Source organism: Leuresthes tenuis, unplaced genomic scaffold (assembly GCF_036924035.1).
Source record: "Leuresthes tenuis unplaced genomic scaffold, fLeuTen1.0.hap1 SCAF_2, whole genome shotgun sequence".
In the NCBI taxonomy this organism is placed as follows: Eukaryota; Metazoa; Chordata; class Actinopteri; order Atheriniformes; family Atherinopsidae; genus Leuresthes; species Leuresthes tenuis.
In genome coordinates, this window is record NW_027325356.1 from 12,724,223 (window position 1) to 12,741,988 (window position 17,766).

Here is a 17,766-nt window from a genome sequence, read left to right on the forward strand (position 1 = left end):
CAATTCAAATGTTTCAAATGCAAAGAACTGAATAGAAAAATATATAAAACAAAATTAAGCAAAAGGTAAGTAACCAAAATCTATAGAATTGACTTGCTTGAACATAAGCAGGAGTGTGTTCTAGTGGTAATGCATATGTGAAGCAGATCAGAGCTTGTCGCTGTTATTGAGGTAGCGAGAGGTCTGTATGACGGGGGGGCGCATATGTTCCTGCCTGTGATAATTCACTGGATTGCGCCGAGAATGAGAGGGATGCTGGTTGTGGACTCTGCAGGGGGAGTAGGAGGAGGAGGTGAAGAGAAGGATGCATTGGCTGAGCACAATCGGAGGCAGCAGGGAGTGCAGCAACGTCTGTGAGAGGCGAGAAAAAGGAACCTGCCTGGAATGGAGGAGCCCTAGAGCAGCACTGTCGCTGTTGTCAAGACTCCCACCACCTCCTCAACCATTGCCATACTAGTTCCTGTGTTAATGAGAGCGAGTCAGGGGAGGTATGTGTTGCTTTCAGCCTTTGCATGCTCCTATGTGGAATGTAATCAGTACCTTTGAGAGGGTCATGTTAGCAAGGTGAAGGTAGAGGGCATTCTTAGCTTGAGCAGGGTGTTGTACTGTGTGTTAAAGATGTGTTATCAGTGTGGTTTGCTCTTGAGGGTAAATGGTGCTTACTTGCTTTACATAGCAGGAGTGACTGAATGGACCTTAAAAGCAAGCCATAATTAAAGCAATTATCCAAATAACTCAGGTGTTGTTGTTTTTTTTTTTTTAAATGTACACAAAAGCTTTTTGAAACGACTGTTTTTAATATTTTACAGCTCTGAGATGCCCAAAGGACCAGTTGTGTATATCCAGTGCCAACTCTGATATGATGCTGAGAGCAGAGAGGGCGTCCTCCTCTCTCATATTGCTTCTGCTGCTGCCATTGCTGAGCTGGTCCCACCTGTGCCACTCATTGCGTGAGTGTTTTAATGAAAAGGGATGCCTAATGAAGTTACTCTTATGGAATACCAGAGGTTTTGTGTGGAAACTGCTGAGTCAAGTATGAACTGAACTCAAGAAGATAAAAGAAGTGCAGATGTGCAGAAATTGTCAATGAGAGAGTGAAAAGTATTTTTTATAGTTATGACCAAGTAGCAACTTTCTCTGGCATGAAAAATTAAGTGTCAAAACAGTGACTTCTTGGGTGGTAATTTTTACTTCAAAGTAAAATCATTTTAAAGTCTGTGAAGCAAAACAGTTGATTATCTTGCGTTTCTTTTATACCATTTGGCTGCATTTAATTGGTACGAGTGACACTCCGATGTCCTTGCCTCATTGAGTTAGATGTCTTGCTTCATCCTGGCAGATGACTTTATGTCATCCATGTCGAGGAGTTAGCTGATGCTTGCTTCACTTCAGTCACTTTTTGAGATGATTAGGCTGAAGGGGTTCAGGGTTATAAAAAAAAGTAGAAGGAAGGAACAGAGCACATCCTTGGTATTTGATGGTAACTTGTGCAATTGGCTTTAAATTGGCTTCTTAAGCTGTCTTCCACTGTCCCATTGAGTTTTGGGAACTTTGTTGCCAACTCAGGAAGTGCACACATCCGTATGTCTTACAATCTAAAGAAAGGATTCTATTGAACAGTAGATGGTGTTTAACCCTGCTCATGTGTTGAGCCATATGCCATCTTCATGGAGTGTGGTTATTTAAACCAGTAGGGATAGGTCATGTCAGGCTGAGTGCAGTCCAACTCTGTATACTACAGTCTTTTTCTTGTATTCTGCCACTGTGATGGTCACCTGTTCTTATCCTTTTTCTCCCACATGCTTCTCTCGTATTGTTCAATCTCTGCTCTTGGTGGGTCTATTATTACCTTATTACCTTGCCACTGAGAGCATACTTTTGATCTCCTGGCTTCTGCTTCTCTAGTGTACCTTTTTGGGCATGTTGCTAGAGCCGTGAGTCTTTGGTTGGCAGTTTATAGTGCCTTGGTATTGGCACTTTCATATATTATTGTGGAAGTTCTTTCTTTATTGCACATTTCTGCTGCTGTGATAGCTGGCTAACTGACAGAAGTGTTGTCTTGATCTTAACCTCTGACTTTCACATCTATAGGGATACTGCTCCTTGTGTTGTTCAACTTGTAGCCAAACATCTCCTGGATCACTGCTCCTGTGGTGTACACAAGCTTTGTAATATTCCTAGTAGGTACAACATGCAGTGTTCCTATTACATATTCTAGCAGACTTTCAGAAGGTACTTTGTCTCTTAACCATGGCAAAGGGCAACGCAGGCTCCAAATATCTAGTTTATTTATCCCAGGTAGGTAATTCTTGTGTTAAGGCTAGCTGGACTGTGTAATGGAGATTGATACCCATTCCTGAATAGGGAGAATGATAATGTATACCCCCAAGCTGTCATCTTGGCTCACTCTTACCCTTTGATGTATCTAATAAATATCTAGTTGTGAATACAAATTCGGCCCAAATGCAATGATTATCTGACCCTTTTACATGTAATATACCCTCATCTGAAAAAAACAACATATAGACACCAACGTTTCTTAAAGAAAGAAAAAACTGAATGCTCAAATAGCTACAATAAACATCATAACATCTGTGTTGTTGATAAAGTGATTCTATTCATGAACTGTCTCCTATTCACTGTTGAAATCAATGACAGTATTCCATTTTGATTGATTGTGATAGCACATTAGTAATATAATGATCTGTTCAAGAATTTGATCATATGCAGAGACAAAATACACTAAACACTGACAACGAAATGTAAATTTGGCAATGGCATTAATACTTTGTTTCCTTGCAATGCTCCCCACTGCACCTGCCTAACATACTGCTGTTTGCATCAAAAGAATGAGTCAATGTTGAATATCAATTTTACTCAGCATCACCTGTCAGTATCATCTCTACAAATTTGACTCCACTGAGTTTAAATGGGCTCCTTCCATCCATTCTAGCACATACTTTATATGTTGAATCCATATGTTGACTATTTCTACATCTCTGGCTATATGCATTCTACTTATAAGCTAGTGAATCAGCAGTGATTAAGGTACATAACCGCATATTATGGAGCTGTCTTTTCAGCCAAGCAGGATGCTGTTGACAGTGTAGGAGAAGACAAAGAGATGATGAATTTTCTGATTACACGGTCATTGATTGAGGGTGTTGAAGCCTTTTCCTCATTGATCCACATAGTGAGAGAGTGAAACCGGAGGTCATGTTTGTTCATTCTCCATCTACAAACTAAATTTATTGCACTGCCGGTTTACTGTGCAGGATGGATACGGTGTGGTTGTGGCTCAGAAGTAAGAGCAGTTGCCTACCAATCGGAAGGTTGGTGGTTCATCGGGCCAGAAGTTGAAGCATCTTTGGGCAAGATACTCAACCCCACGTTGCCTACTAATGCATCCATGTGTGTGAATACTTATAAAAAAGCACTGTGTCGCCTATAAGGACCAAGGCGTGCTGTGTGAGTGAATGGGTGAATGTGGCATGTATCGTGAAAGCACTTTGAGGGGTTTTCTGCTGACCTCAGTGGCCAGACAGTCTGACTGTTCTACTTTCTGGGTGGGGCTGTGGCGGGTTGTAGAAACCGATACAAGCAAGGTGGAGAAGCTAGTTGGTCTATTTTCTTATTGTTGCCAACATGGTACATTTGACATGAAATTACATTTTGTAAGTCTTCGAGCTCAAGCCAAATCTGTCCCATCAAAAGTATCAAAGAGGACAGGGATCTTCCATATTTCTTCTTCAGAATGCTTTTTCATAAAGTTGCAGGCAGTGACTGCGTCTCCCTTAGAACTTGACTACAGGCAATTTTGTTTAGCCACTGAAGTTACTGTGAAGACTGATGAAGTTCCAGGCCATTTCTCAGACATGAAGCATGTATGAAAGGGCATGTCAGTAAGCTTATTCTTTGAAATGCGTATCTCTCTGTCCCACTTTATCTTGGTATTCATGCTGCTCGGAAAAAATATAGGAGCAATGGCACCAGAGGTCCAACTACAAAACATCTGTATTTTTAGGCTGTGTCTCTTTGTTTTTGTTTTTTTTTCTCGGTATAACACAGTGTGTCTGCATTGCATGGTTAAAAAAATCCTAGGAGAAGCAGGGCTTTCACATGGAGGTGAAACTGTGTACCATTGTGTAACTGAAAAAGGACTAATAGTCCAGTCAAATAGTAAAAAAGCTCATGGCGTTAGGGACAGATGGTATGAAAAGATCTTCGGGACTTAAGTAAAGGCAACCACACTACAATGACAAGTCCATGATAATAGTGTTTAGCAGAGTTGGAAAAGACTTGGAGAAAGAACTGAGAGGCAGAGATGTGGGTGGAGCTCATTAGCATATTCACATATTCATATTCTCTACTGGATGAAGAAAAAGCTGGAGAGTTATGCTCCATGCTGAAGACCATGATAGTTTATTGTTGTTGTTATTATTATTATTATTATTATACAATCTTCAGGAAAATAGATGAGTTATCAGGGATTAGGAACTGCTGGAGTGGGATTTTTAAAGCAATCAATATCCTCTACGCTGCAGTGGAGGTCTGCTTCAGCTAAACAGTACAGTAGTTTGTCTATTTCAAGAAATGGTAGCTTTGCAAAGCAGTTGCATCCATTATGTGACCTTCACTTAAAGCCATCAATGCATGTCATACTTCTGAGGGCATGCTCAAACATTTGGCACTGAATGTATGTTGGCACCATTTATATTTTTCAGCTTACACAGAAATGCATGCACACAGTTTGGGGTTGAATGTATAACATTTTTCTGATGTTTTAGACGTATCAATATTTTCCACTGTCCCGTTCATCCTTTGACAAACCTTTTATTCTGTATGCATGTTTTCAGTTTTTGTTTGCTTGTCTTTAAGCAACATTGCTCAAAAAACACCATGCCGAATTCCTGAAATCTAGTGGCGAGGCTGCGCAGAGTCAAAGGAAGAACCTATTCGCTGGAGTGGATCTGGATCTCATTCGGTGAAATCCCAAGATAGATGCTCTCTGAGTGACACACTAGTTACAACGATAATTGCAAGTTTCATTTGTAAACATTCAATACATAAGGAAAAACAAGCACCAAGAAATAAGCCTGCCTACAATTTCTACAACTATCAACGAGTTTGAGTAAGTTAAATAGGCATAACAGGTAGAACATAACAGATAAAAAGGGAGACAGATAGAAAGCTGGCAAATGTTTTACCCAATATATATGAAAATAGTTAATGGACATTGATTTGAAGCTTTCTTACAATGAATGTTTTCAGCATTGTCTTAGTTGCAGTCTGTAGCATGTCTTGTTAGAAAAACAGTATTCTTAAATATGTTTTCATTGGGGTAGAATTAAGTGAAATCCAAGACTATTTTGTTTTCGGTACATTACAAGAAACCACCCATAGTTAAACCCCCAACAGTCAAACCAGAAGCTGGTTCTGCAGGGGGTCTTTTGTACTTCTTCTGTTTTGGAGTCACCATATTTCCTCTGACACAGGAAGGGAGGGGAGAGTAAACCAGAGGGTTTCCATTGTGTGTGGTCCTTTACGTGTCTCTAAAGCCTGCTCACTGTTCCTTTTATACCATTAGATATCCAGCCTGCGCTTGTATCGTTGCTTTTTTTTTTCTTTGCTCCCTAAAGAAAAACTTCAGTGCACAAAACTCTGAATAGCCACTTGGTTTCAGGAATTTGGCCTGGTCTTTTTTGAATGAATGCTGTATAGTATATGAATATATATGAATCAAGTCATTATTGACTTGAGTGAAAGATGACTCGGCAGTTCAAAGGTTCTGTTGCATTTATGGAATGAACTTCACATTACTTAAAAAATTTTTTTTTGTCATTACACACTTTTCAGGGGTTCCAAAACTGTCCTCCTATGCAAAAGCAGAGGACAAGCTGTTCAAATACCTCTTTGGAAACTACCAGAAATGGGTTCGTCCTGTGGAATACCTAAACCAAACGATCTGTGTGAGGTTTGGGCTGGCTATATCCCAACTAGTTGATGTGGTGAGGAAAAATAGGCTCTAATTATTCATAATGGTTCTGAATGTTTTTCTAAGATTATCATGATTTATTAAAGAATAACACGATGGATATAAAGTAACTGTGATCAAACACAGAATGTTAAATAAATCATCACTGTATGAAGATGGCAAGACTCTTTTACAACTAGAAATTCATTGTGAATTGTTATCTCGTTTTACACTTCTAGGATGAGAAGAACCAGCTAATGACAACCAATGTGTGGATTAAACAGGCAAGTACAGATATACTATAACATGATTAACTGATTAAGCATTACACATCAGTATCAGTAAACATGCAGTTACGGCACTTGTATGGCTGTCCATGTCACTTTATGGCATTTGAGGTGCTCTGAAGCAGCCTTCAGCTTACATGGAATGAAGGGACAACCAGTCTAGCCCACCGCAGGGCTTTTTAATTTGGGCTTGTGGCATTTCACTGACAGTTCTCATCATTTGGCCTTGCGCCTATGCACCTGCCTCCACATGCCAAGTCCTTGCTACCGTCAGCCTTATTCATAGTCTTGGGTGTCCTGTCTGTCATGCATCTAATGAATTACTACCACAGACCCATTCACGTCATTTGCTTCCTTTCACAGTGATAGATTATGTCAAGTAGAACAGGAAATGGAAGGGCAGTGGCCTCATCAAAGATGTCCATCCATCAATCATATTTGTGTATGAGGAGTTTGTAATCACATAACCTTTTCGTTATAACCTTTGTTAAATTATTGATATGATAATAGAGTGATATAGAGTCTGCTTTAGCTAGTTATATAGTAAATAATAATCTACAATAAGGTCCTGGATTTCTTATGAACAAAACATTAACTATCAAGCAGTTCCTCATCTGTTTCTCATTTGCTCCTCAGGGACTATGCAAAATCACATGTACCTTATTGTAGTATGTTTCTTTCTTTTTACCATAAGACCAAGCAAGCTGTTTCCCCCTGACTTCACTCTTTGTTTTAAGCCAAGTCATTCAACTGCAGGTGTACAGATATGAAAGAGTTATTAGTAAAATTGCCATCATATGAGTCTCAAGAAAGCAAATGAGTTTAGTTTGTACAATGTTAAATGTTTTCTCTAAAGGGTAATTGGAAACAGAAATGTACCCATTTTGTATTGAATTGAATTTTTCTCCTTCATAAAGGAGTGGATTGACATGAAACTTAGATGGAACCCTGAGGACTACCTGGGCATCACAACTATCCGTGTCCCGTCTGACAGGATCTGGCTCCCCGATGTTGTACTATATGATAAGTATGTGGCATTTTTTAGAGAATTAAAAAAAAATTTGTACTGTCGGATTTCAGGCAAGTAGAATTTTTTAGCAGTCTGATGTGTCTCGTGTGGGAATCTGGTTATCAGAAGAGACCTCTGACAACAAAGGAACTTTTATGCTAATTTCTAAATAAACCTACAGCTTTCTTTAAAGTAGGAGTTGTCATAGTTTATATAAAATAACCTGTTTGCTGAAACTTTTGTAATTTCTATCAACAGCTCAGATGGACGTTTTGAAGGAACTGTTACCAAGGCTGTTGTTAAGTATGATGGAACCATATCTTGGACTCCTCCGGCTAATTACAAATCAGCCTGCACCATCGATGTCACCTTTTTCCCTTTTGACCTCCAGAACTGTTCAATGAAGTTTGGATCTTGGACCTATGATGGCTCACAGGTGAGTGTCCACTAATTGGTATGAGCACATATTTGTATCAGTCATGATCATGAGTGACAAGAGGTTTCATGCCCATATTTGAATAGGTGGACATAATTCTGGAGGACTTCCACGTAGACAAGCAGGACTATTTTGACAATGGCGAATGGGAGATAGTGAAGGCCACTGGCAGCCGTGGTCTGAGGACCGATGGCAGCAGCGCCTATCCCACCATCACCTACTTCTTTATAATCCGGAGATTGCCACTTTTCTACACCCTCTTCCTCATCATCCCCTGCATTGGCCTGTCCTTCCTCACCATTCTTGTCTTCTATCTGCCCTCGAACGGTGGTGAAAAAATTTCTCTCTGCACCTCAGTGCTGGTGTCGCTCACTGTCTTCCTCTTGGTCATTGAGGAGATCATCCCCTCCTCTTCAAAGGCAATCCCTCTTATCGGGGAGTATCTGGTGTTCACTATGATCTTCGTCACACTCTCCATCATCATCACAGTCTTTGCGATCAACATCCACCATCGCTCTTCTTCTACACATCATGGTATGGCACCGTGGGTGAGGAGGATTTTCCTGCATCGACTGCCTAAACTGCTGTGCATGCGCAGTCACGTGGACCGCTACGCCACAGGTGCAGTCGGACAAGGATCAGTGAAGGACTCAACGCCTGAGCTCTCCTCTCTTCTCTACACTCGACACAACCTCCAAGCCGCTTTGGAGTCTATTCGCTACATAACCATGCATGTGGTGAAAGAAAATCAGGTCAGAGAGGTGAGTTAGACTGTATTTTATTTGACATGAAGCAAAACTACAGAGGAACAATAAACTACGTGAAATTGATGATCAAAGTGAATAAAATGAAACTCATCACATTCACACTGATTACCTGACATGTGCTTCACTTTTATTATAGGTGGTGCAGGACTGGAAGTTTGTAGCCCAGGTTTTGGATCGAATGTTTTTGTGGGCCTTCCTCCTGGTTTCTGTCTTTGGCTCTGCTCTCCTCTTCATCCCAGTTATTTACAAATGGGCTAGCATCATTGTCCCTACCCATGCTGGAAGCATCCTTTGAAAGCCACAGTTTACATAACGACAAGAAGAAGACAAACTCGTTAACATCCCTTCATGGACATTTTTGACAGTTGAAAGAACAAGATACTGAGAATACCAGAGCAATTCTACTCTGGATATTCATAGTCAGTCTGCAGGCGACAACTGTGCGGGGGACCTTGTTAGCTGAGAGGACGTAGACAGACTGTGTCCAAAGTCCTTATCATAAACTGATCTTAAGCAGAATTTCAGATTGCATTTGGACTGGAAATGCAACAAATTAAAGAATGTTCAAGGCAAACAGCATTGCATGCAAAATATTGTGACGTTGTGAGTGATATTTTGATGAACAAAATTTTCCAAAAAAGCCATGCACAGATGAGAAAGAGGAGCTGCACAAAGCTTAAAGACCTTCAGCAGTAAATACTCATGGTGATGTAACACAAAAATATGATGAACATGACAGCTTAACAAACAATCTACCACGACAACTGGTACAATGTATATGTATAGCAAATACAGGATACTGCAAATGACAACAAAGTGTTGATTTGTTTTAAGAATATGAAATTCTGAATTTCTGAGAGTAAAGATGATTTTAAGATAATTTCTTTCTGTCAACTTTCCACCCAAATAAATGGCAGTAGAACACATTCATTTGGCCTTGTGTTCTCACTGGTATCATGGAGTGGAGATTTACAGTTTAGTTCTGTCAGGTGTAGACACGAACAATATATTGAGAATGGTCCTTGAAGAAATAGCACGACCACTTAATGCGCTGGATGTTTTTTTGTATGTTAATCTCAACGTAGAGGGAAGTCTCTGGCAAGATGATCACCATAACATGATTTGTCTTGGAGTTAGGCACACTCTGAATAGTCATTAAACTTTCTGGGAAAACAGAATTCTCTTAGGTAGACACAGAGCCTCTTTTCAGATTTTCTTGTCAGGACTTGAAATTCCCAGCACTCCCCTTCAGCATGAGGACACAACGTGCATTCTTTTAGAACTGTGAAACAATCCATGGTAACAGCTCTGGAATTAAATGGCATAGGTCCAGGATGATTTATGCACACTAATAGCTTATCACAAAGACCTAGTTCTAATAAAGAAGCACAAAATATGCCTTAACACGAATTGGAGTAAATCTCTCTTACTGCATGTAGATAACTAAGATATTATCATTTGGGGAAGTGTAAAAAGTCCATGGCTCACTTTACCTCAAAGTGAGGGTACAGTGGAAGATTATCTGTGCTTCAGCCTTAAATAGAACATGCACTGCCCCTGAGTGGTCATACATCCACACTACATCTAAAAAAAAAAAAAACATATCGAAAACATTAAGGCCTCTCAAGCTTAAACTATTTGCTCTACTGTTGATGTCAGTGAAATTTTAAAACCTCTGGACAGCCAGGCTAAAAGTGAAACTGATTAACACAATCATGCACTCATAAAAATGTAGACGGTGTTCTGTGTAGTACAGAGAACATGGAGAGATTTATGGTGGCAGCTGACTGGTGACATCTTTTTACCGAATATTTTCCTTTGCACACCTTAAAGCATCTCTGTTCGTATATTTAATAAGACAAGTTGTTGTATGTCACCAACCTGAACATTTATACCTTGAAGCCCTAAATCCCATGATTGCTAAATTAAGTCCCAACAAGATCATGTCAGTTAAAGTTTATTTGGATCAGTCATACTGTGGAGAGCACAGATGAATGACACAGAAACAAACACATTCTGCAATCTAAATCCCACCGAGCAATGAGGTTTGGCATTTGAGGCACTTAACAACTTAACAACCACATCTTACAATTTCATGAGTGAGTAAGGAAGACTTAGACTTTTAGAATTACTTTTTTTATGGTAATATTTAACAAAATGCATTTGTTTCAATGAAATACCACAAAAATACTCCATTAACTACTGTTAAAGATCAAAGTTTAACACTACCAGTGTTAATGATTACTCTAATAAATGCTTGTTTACATCATGTACACATAACCTCTATTCACATCCAGTGAAAAGTTACATAAAGCAGAGATTCACAGTTGTGTAAGCGGTGGTGATGAACCTTTACCACGGGGCCAAAATGAGAACTAGATGTGTTTGAACTGGCTTTCAATATGTATTTCAGAATTTTTGTGGGAAATCACTCATACTAATACATTAATGTGCTGTCTCTATTTTTTCTTTTTGCATTTTCAGTTCGTTTTAGACTTTTACTGAAGGAGGTTATTTGTGAAACTAGAAGGTTGAGCAGGATGTCCCTCTCTCACAGACTGTATAGGCTAATATTTACTTTGACTTACTCAAACTAAAATCAGCAAGTGGACAGAAAATATACTTTTAAGACGAAAAATACTTCTGTTAAAAGTGTTAAACGTGCATGAATTTAAGTTGTAACTGAGCGCCAGATATTAAATGTGCCACATAGAGTTAAACTTCATAATGTACTGAGCAGAATTAACACAAGCCTGTGCAATAAGGTTTCAACAAAGAGGCCACCTTTGTTTATCCATTCCAGTTGAACAGAAAAAAAGCCCCAAAGAACAGTAAATCTATAAACCGCTTATGTAAGCTTTTTCAGAAAGTGCAGTTACATATTGACTGGTGCCGTACTCAGAAGGTTTCACACTGGTATCTGGGGAACTGCACGAGTGCAGCTACTCCATTTGAAACAGGTGAGTTCCAGTTTATCCTGTGTGTAATTCAGTATCACCTTTTTCAAAGTAATGTTGAGGTTTTTTTTTTCTTCTTACAGGGTAAACATGACCTCCAGTGGAAATGCAGCAGCACTTCTTCTCTTTATAACTGCAATTTTCCTGTCATGGAGAGGTAGTCATGGAGGCCGGATTTTAATTGTTCCTTTGGAGGGAAGCCACTGGGTGAACATGGACATCATGATCAAGGCTCTCCACTCGCAAGGACACTCCATCGATGTGGTACGGACCAATCAAAGCTGGTACATCAAAGATGATTCCCTGCACTACAAAACCATCACAGTTCCTGTCTTTAAAGCTTTTAATAATGATTTTATTCGCCCCATCCTCAAAAAGATCATAGCTATAGAGAGGGGGGAGAGCCCTGTTGTGAGTTTTGTGAGTTTGCAGGTTGAAATGTTCAATGCAATGTTTGACGTCCATGGAATGATGTGCAAAATGGCTACCACCATGTTTGAGAACAAAGAATTGATGAACAGTTTAAGGGCAAAGAATTACGACATGGTCCTTACCGATCCAGCATGGGGTGCAGGTGTATTGTTGGCTCATGCTCTGAAACTACCTCTTATCTATAATGTACGATGGATTACCAGTGGGGAGGGGCACTTGGCCATTGCACCCTCTCCTTTATCTTATGTTCCAATGACGGGTTCAGGACTCACAGATAAAATGACTTTCACACAGAGAGTCAAAAATCTCATTTTCTACGCCATCTGGGGAGCACAGGATGCATTTTTGATTCAGCCTCAGTATCAAGCTGTCTGTGATCAATATTTTGGCCCAGGAGTCAGATATAGTGATTTATTATCAGGAGCAGACTTATGGCTCATGAGAGTGGACTTTGTGTTTGAATTTCCTCGTCCCACGATGCCTAATGTTATCTATATTGGAGGGTTCCAGTGTAAACCTGCAGAACCACTTCCTGACCATTTGGAGCAGTTTGTGCAAAGCTCTGGAGAGCACGGTGTCATAATCATGTCTCTGGGGACTTTTGTGAATGAACTTCCTAATGACATGGCAAATGAAATTGCTGCTGCTTTTGCTAAGTTGCCACAGAAAGTCATCTGGAGCTATAAAGGTAGCAGACCATCCACTCTGAGCAACAACACTTTGGTGGTCGACTGGATGCCACAGAATGACCTTTTAGGACATCCAAAGACTAAATTATTTGTTGCTCATGGAGGAACAAACGGAGTCCAAGAAGCCATGTATCATGGAGTCCCAGTTGTGGGTCTACCCTTGTTTTTTGACCAGTATGACAACCTGCTCCGTCTGCAAGAGAGAGGAGCAGCTAAAATGCTCACATTAGCCACGGTGGACAAAGATGACAACTTCCTAAAGGCCATACAAGAAGTCCTGAATGAGCCGTCCTACAGGATGAACATGCAGAGGCTCTCCAAGCTTCACCGAGATCAGCCTATGAGGCCGATGGATACCGCCCTCTTCTGGATAGAGTTCATCATGAGACACAAAGGTGCAGCTCACCTGAAAGCCCAATCCTACAGAATGCCTTGGCACGCCTATTATTCTGTAGATGTAGTGCTGTTTATTCTGGTCATTTTTACAGTGATTACTTTTGTAACTGTTTTGTTTTTTAGGTTTGTATGCCTTAAGAAATGCCTGAAAAGAAGAAATAATGAAACAAATAAAAAAAACAAATGAAACTGTCAGCTGTCTTCTGTCAGTTGAACTTAAGAGTATTTCTAAATTCAAATGGAAGTCTATTTTAACTGCATCAGTTGATTATTTAAAAAAAAAAAATTCAACCATCCAGTGGCAGCCCCATGCCTACAGGCTTTAACACCTTTAGTGGGGGACTTGATGTCATGTTAGACTCAGCTGCAAGTCAAATTTTAACAAAGATTAACATGAAATTCCACTTTTTTTGTTTTATTTTTGTTTTCATATATCACTGGATATATTGAGTTTTTACCCAAGCTGTGTGACAATGAAACAAGCAGTTATTTCTTATATGTTAGATTATCATTACTTAGTTGATTTATTTATTTTACTTAATTCAGTTGCACTTTGACAATGAATGCAAGAGTCGCTCTGATTTTTAGGGCCATCTCATTCACTGAATGAAAAACATGTTTACATTTACATTTCCACCCCACAGTGTGCACTAAAATACATCAAGGCAGACAGCAATGCATTCTGTGTCCTGTAGTTTTGATGACAGAGTAACTCCAGCTGTTCCCCAGCTGCCTAAATGTATTCCAAGGAGAGAGTTGCAGCAGCTGTTAGAAAGAGGAGCAAAGCAACCTTCACTGGAAATAGGCTGCACACATATACGCACATGAATATATGTATTATATGAATAAAACTCTCTACAAGAGCCCTACATGCAGCCTTCTGCTTGTGATGATGACCTAAAACATGTAACATTGAATGTTCAGCCTCAATGCAAGAATTTTTTTATTTCCTTCATCAAGGTTTTCTTTCTCGTTGATGATGTCAGAGTTAACATTGGTGACTGCTTTCTTGGCAAACATATAACAAAGAAAGCAACTCTACATTTTGCTGTTTGAGTAATTTTAATGTGACGCAACAACAGCAGAAAATGTCCATAGTAACTTAACACAGCTGTGGTCATTAGATATAAGTAATGGTTTCAAGTAGAATAGTACATTAGATGTATTACATAAAAAATGGGGTCTAACTTTAAATGGTGATGTACAGTATATACAGTATATATAAGGCATGTCCAAATATATGATTTTAATTTTCCTTACATCATTATATGCTATATAAGACAAAACAATGGCAATAAGAAAACAGCATATTTGGCTTACTTTGTTTTTCGCAATTTAAAATGAATGAATGAAAAATCTTGACATTCACACATGCATTGATCATGAGGACAAGCTACAAAAAGCCCTAATTGTTGAAAATGGGAAACACACCAGTTCTTTTCATCAAACAGTCAAATTACTTAAGCACAGCTGATCAGAGTGCATCCCAAATCCTGTCTTTGTAATATTCATATAGGAGGACATTACATAACGTTTATTCTGAACATCAACACTGATTTATTTTCATAAAGTAGCTGAGACATGGAATGAGCAAAACAGGGCTGCAACACATCCAGATGTTCCATGTAGGCATTTACCTTTGGTGAACTCTGGATGGGATGTTTTTTTTACGTTTGATGGATGCAGGGTACAACACACATGGTTGATCTAGTCTCACGGTCACATCATCTGTGGTTACAAAGTGCATGGTTAAACAGACAAAGTGGTTATTTCTGCTTCTGCATCTTACGATCAGATTTAGCTCCTGTGAGTCAAAAATCATGTGACACAGCGTCTTTCACATCTGCCTGGCTGCTGCAAATGGACATGTGGTTTTCCTGTGAGATATTTTTACCTATCATATACCATACCAAAGGGCTGTACATGAGAACAGCTTTGTGATACGTGTAGTTCAGCCAAGTCTTTCTGTTACACTTTCTACCGATTCTAAATCTCTCTTCTTCTTTGTACTGGAACATTTATCTGAGAGCTCTTTTAAAATTGTTGCAAATCAAAAGTCTTTGCCCATCCACACTGGCAAATAATTGGTACATTTGGTACAAAAAAAGAAATTCTGGTTTAATTGGACTGCACAGTTTATGATAATGTGGTGGTATAATATATAATGTTATACCAGTAACAAGGTTCATATTTTTTGGTACACTTATTCTAGTATTTTAAGGACATTCTTTGGATTATACTTAGTCCAACAGAGTATTCTTCCTTACCTTTCAATAACAGATTTCTGCTTGTAAAAAAGTTTGAATGACCCTGTTTATCACATTGCTAATTGTGTAAATGCGGCATTGTTATAACAACTATGAATTTTTCAGTACCGTTAGTACTCAAATTTTGTCGTTGCCACACGTGATCAATTCCATCATATTTATTATTACATTCATCATTATGTTAGCAATTAAAATCATATATGTGACTTTCATGGTTCGATGAAGATAATAATGACTACAAAGTAGGTCAACACTGAAAGGTTCAGTCTTACCTGGAAGACTGTACGCTCCCTCACAGTTGTTATAGAGACTGTCGTTCTCAGCAGTCGGAATATTCTGGTATCTGGTTTTATAAAAAGGTCGAAAGGGGAATGAAAATAATGTTGGATGTTACAGTTAATATAACAAAGAACTTCCTGATTTTTGTCAAATCAGAAGTGACTGCATTTAAGTCAAGGGTCAATTTTTTTCAACATTTCTGATGTGGCTCATTTGTATCTATATGCACTGGTAACATAACATGGTGCAGTTAGTTTTGTAATAGATTAATATTCTTACCCTTCTGCGTCCTCTATGCTGAATGAATCCTCTTCTTCTAAATAATAAAAAATTAATGAGACCAACAAGTAAAAGCCCATCATAACTCAATCAATAATAATCAATAATTTTTAATTGTGGTTGTGTACAGTATTTTTAAATTGGCGTAAAATCTGGATAATCTGGACAGCGAGGTTATGTTTGCTCTCTAAGTCTAAGAGTCTGTCTTGACTGTGATTCTACTGTAAACCCACCACTCTGTGATTCCACATTTTCTTGCTCCTCCACATCTTCTCGCTCCTCCACATCGTCTCGCTCCTCCACATCTTCTCGCTCTTCCAGCACATCTGCATTTGCCCGCCAACTCATTGCACTGTAAGAATCAAATTCTTAATAATTTTCCTGCCATTTTCTTAGCTGCTTAGGACACATCTGAAAGACTAAACTGGAGCTCACCATGGATCTGAATAAATGGTGTGGCCTTCTGAAACAAAACAAATACAATGTAACGACACACAGATTAAGTTCACTATGCTCTGATAAGAGTTGTGATACGGTGTACTGTAGACTTTAGTACTACTTTAAATGATAATGTTTCTAAAACTGAATGGTTTATTTTAGTTTAGTTGGACTCCTCTGACCTTGTTTGTTTGAGATGCACCACAGAAACAATCCAAAGAACAGCAACAGCATTATCAATCCAAAAGGGACAATCACCATGGGAAGCAAAAATCCTAGAAAACCAATGGATATTATGAGCTATATTCCCCAAAACATTTCTTAGGTAAAATAAAAAGGAAAAAAGAAAGGCAAACAGACATTGTAGATCCTAACCTTTGTGGACCTCCAGAAACACTGCATTTTTTCCATAAAATTTGTTCTCATGCTCTTGGATGCATTCAGATGGCAACACAGTGCAGCTGTAATGACCCGAATCCCTCAGGACAGCGTCCTCGATAGTGAAAGAGGCCTCCATCCGAGCAACATCAAATGCTGTCACTTGGAGGATATTCTCATTCTTCCACAGGTAAGAGTAGATGAGCTGACATTCATTGAGTGTATGCAGGGTGTCAGAAAGCGTACACTTGAATTCAACATGGTCTCCCTCGTAAACAGTTAGCCTCCCAACTACTGAAATGTCTGCTGGAAGAGAATTGGCTGCATGGCAGTAAGAGAATGAATGAGTATAAAGAAATGACAACCTCATCAAATTTTCATAGGAAGAGAAAAACTCACCGATGACCAGAATCTGAATTATGTTGTCTCCTCTCTCAGCAACTGCAGGGAGTGTGTAATTTGGGGGGGAATACACACAGCTGTAGTTTCCACTGTGATCAAGGCGAACTTTAGAAATTTTGAAGGTGACATCATTCTGATCTTGCTTCTGTGTCATTTTCTTAAATCCATGCCCATTTTTCAACAAAAAAACATTAACCATGGAGTCTTTTTTTATCCCGAATGTGCTGCAGGTTAAGTAAAGGTCATCGTTCTCGCTTACAGTTTTCTGCTGGGCCAGGATCTTTGCAGGAGAAATATCTGCATGACACAATGAAAACTGCTGAATGATTTCGTTAAAAACAACAGCACACACTCTCCATTAAGTGATGGAGATATTGCTCACCTTTGGTCTGGCTTATGACCTCTTTTACCAAAGCACCTCAAAGACAAAAAGTACAAAATAACATGATTTTTTTCCAGCCTTAAAGTGCAGAGAGAACTTTCGAAACAAACTGTGCATTTACTTACAGATGAGAAGGGTGAATGTGTTCATCATAAAATTAAGAATTATGGCTTGCATACACAGCCTCTCCAGCAGACCCTGTGATGCTTTGTAGAAGCAACTTTTAAGCTCTCGTCTACACCCACAGAATGGGTCTATATCAAACTACTTCCTGTGCCTGTTGTTTTAGCTGCTGTTTTAGGTTTCATTGCAAACTGTTTGTTCCAAAATTAAATTCCCTCAAAAAAAAAGCAGCACTTAAAACTTACATTGATTTTTTACTGCGAAAAATCTT

General features: G+C 39.1%; 3 protein-coding genes across 3 annotated transcripts; 2 read left to right on the forward strand and 1 right to left on the reverse strand.

Moving 5' to 3' along the window:
• The first annotated feature begins 195 nt into the window (after positions 1 to 195).
• chrna5 (cholinergic receptor, nicotinic, alpha 5) lies at positions 196 to 9,506 on the forward strand. Its single transcript, XM_072381214.1, has 8 exons — positions 196 to 488; positions 810 to 950; positions 5,857 to 6,008; positions 6,214 to 6,258; positions 7,179 to 7,288; positions 7,529 to 7,706; positions 7,793 to 8,467; positions 8,610 to 9,506. Exons 2-8 carry the CDS (start codon positions 860 to 862, stop codon positions 8,766 to 8,768), a joined length of 1,410 nt encoding a protein of 469 aa, XP_072237315.1. The 5' UTR covers positions 196 to 488; positions 810 to 859; the 3' UTR covers positions 8,769 to 9,506.
• A 1,847-nt stretch (positions 9,507 to 11,353) lies between these two features.
• On the forward strand, positions 11,354 to 13,136 carry LOC140301659 (UDP-glucuronosyltransferase 2C1-like). Its single transcript, XM_072380231.1, has 2 exons — positions 11,354 to 11,433; positions 11,514 to 13,136. Exon 2 carries the CDS (start codon positions 11,521 to 11,523, stop codon positions 13,132 to 13,134), a length of 1,614 nt encoding a protein of 537 aa, XP_072236332.1. The 5' UTR covers positions 11,354 to 11,433; positions 11,514 to 11,520; the 3' UTR covers positions 13,135 to 13,136.
• Positions 13,137 to 13,234: 98 nt separating this feature from the next.
• On the reverse strand, positions 13,235 to 17,555 carry LOC140302329 (uncharacterized). The gene is made up of 8 exons (XM_072381160.1): positions 17,498 to 17,555; positions 17,373 to 17,408; positions 16,988 to 17,287; positions 16,586 to 16,909; positions 16,006 to 16,098; positions 15,773 to 15,809; positions 15,487 to 15,557; positions 13,235 to 13,311 (listed from the first exon to the last, which is right to left on the reverse strand). Exons 1-8 carry the CDS (start codon positions 17,547 to 17,549, stop codon positions 13,235 to 13,237), a joined length of 990 nt encoding a protein of 329 aa, XP_072237261.1. The 5' UTR covers positions 17,550 to 17,555.
• Positions 17,556 to 17,766: the final 211 nt, after the last annotated feature.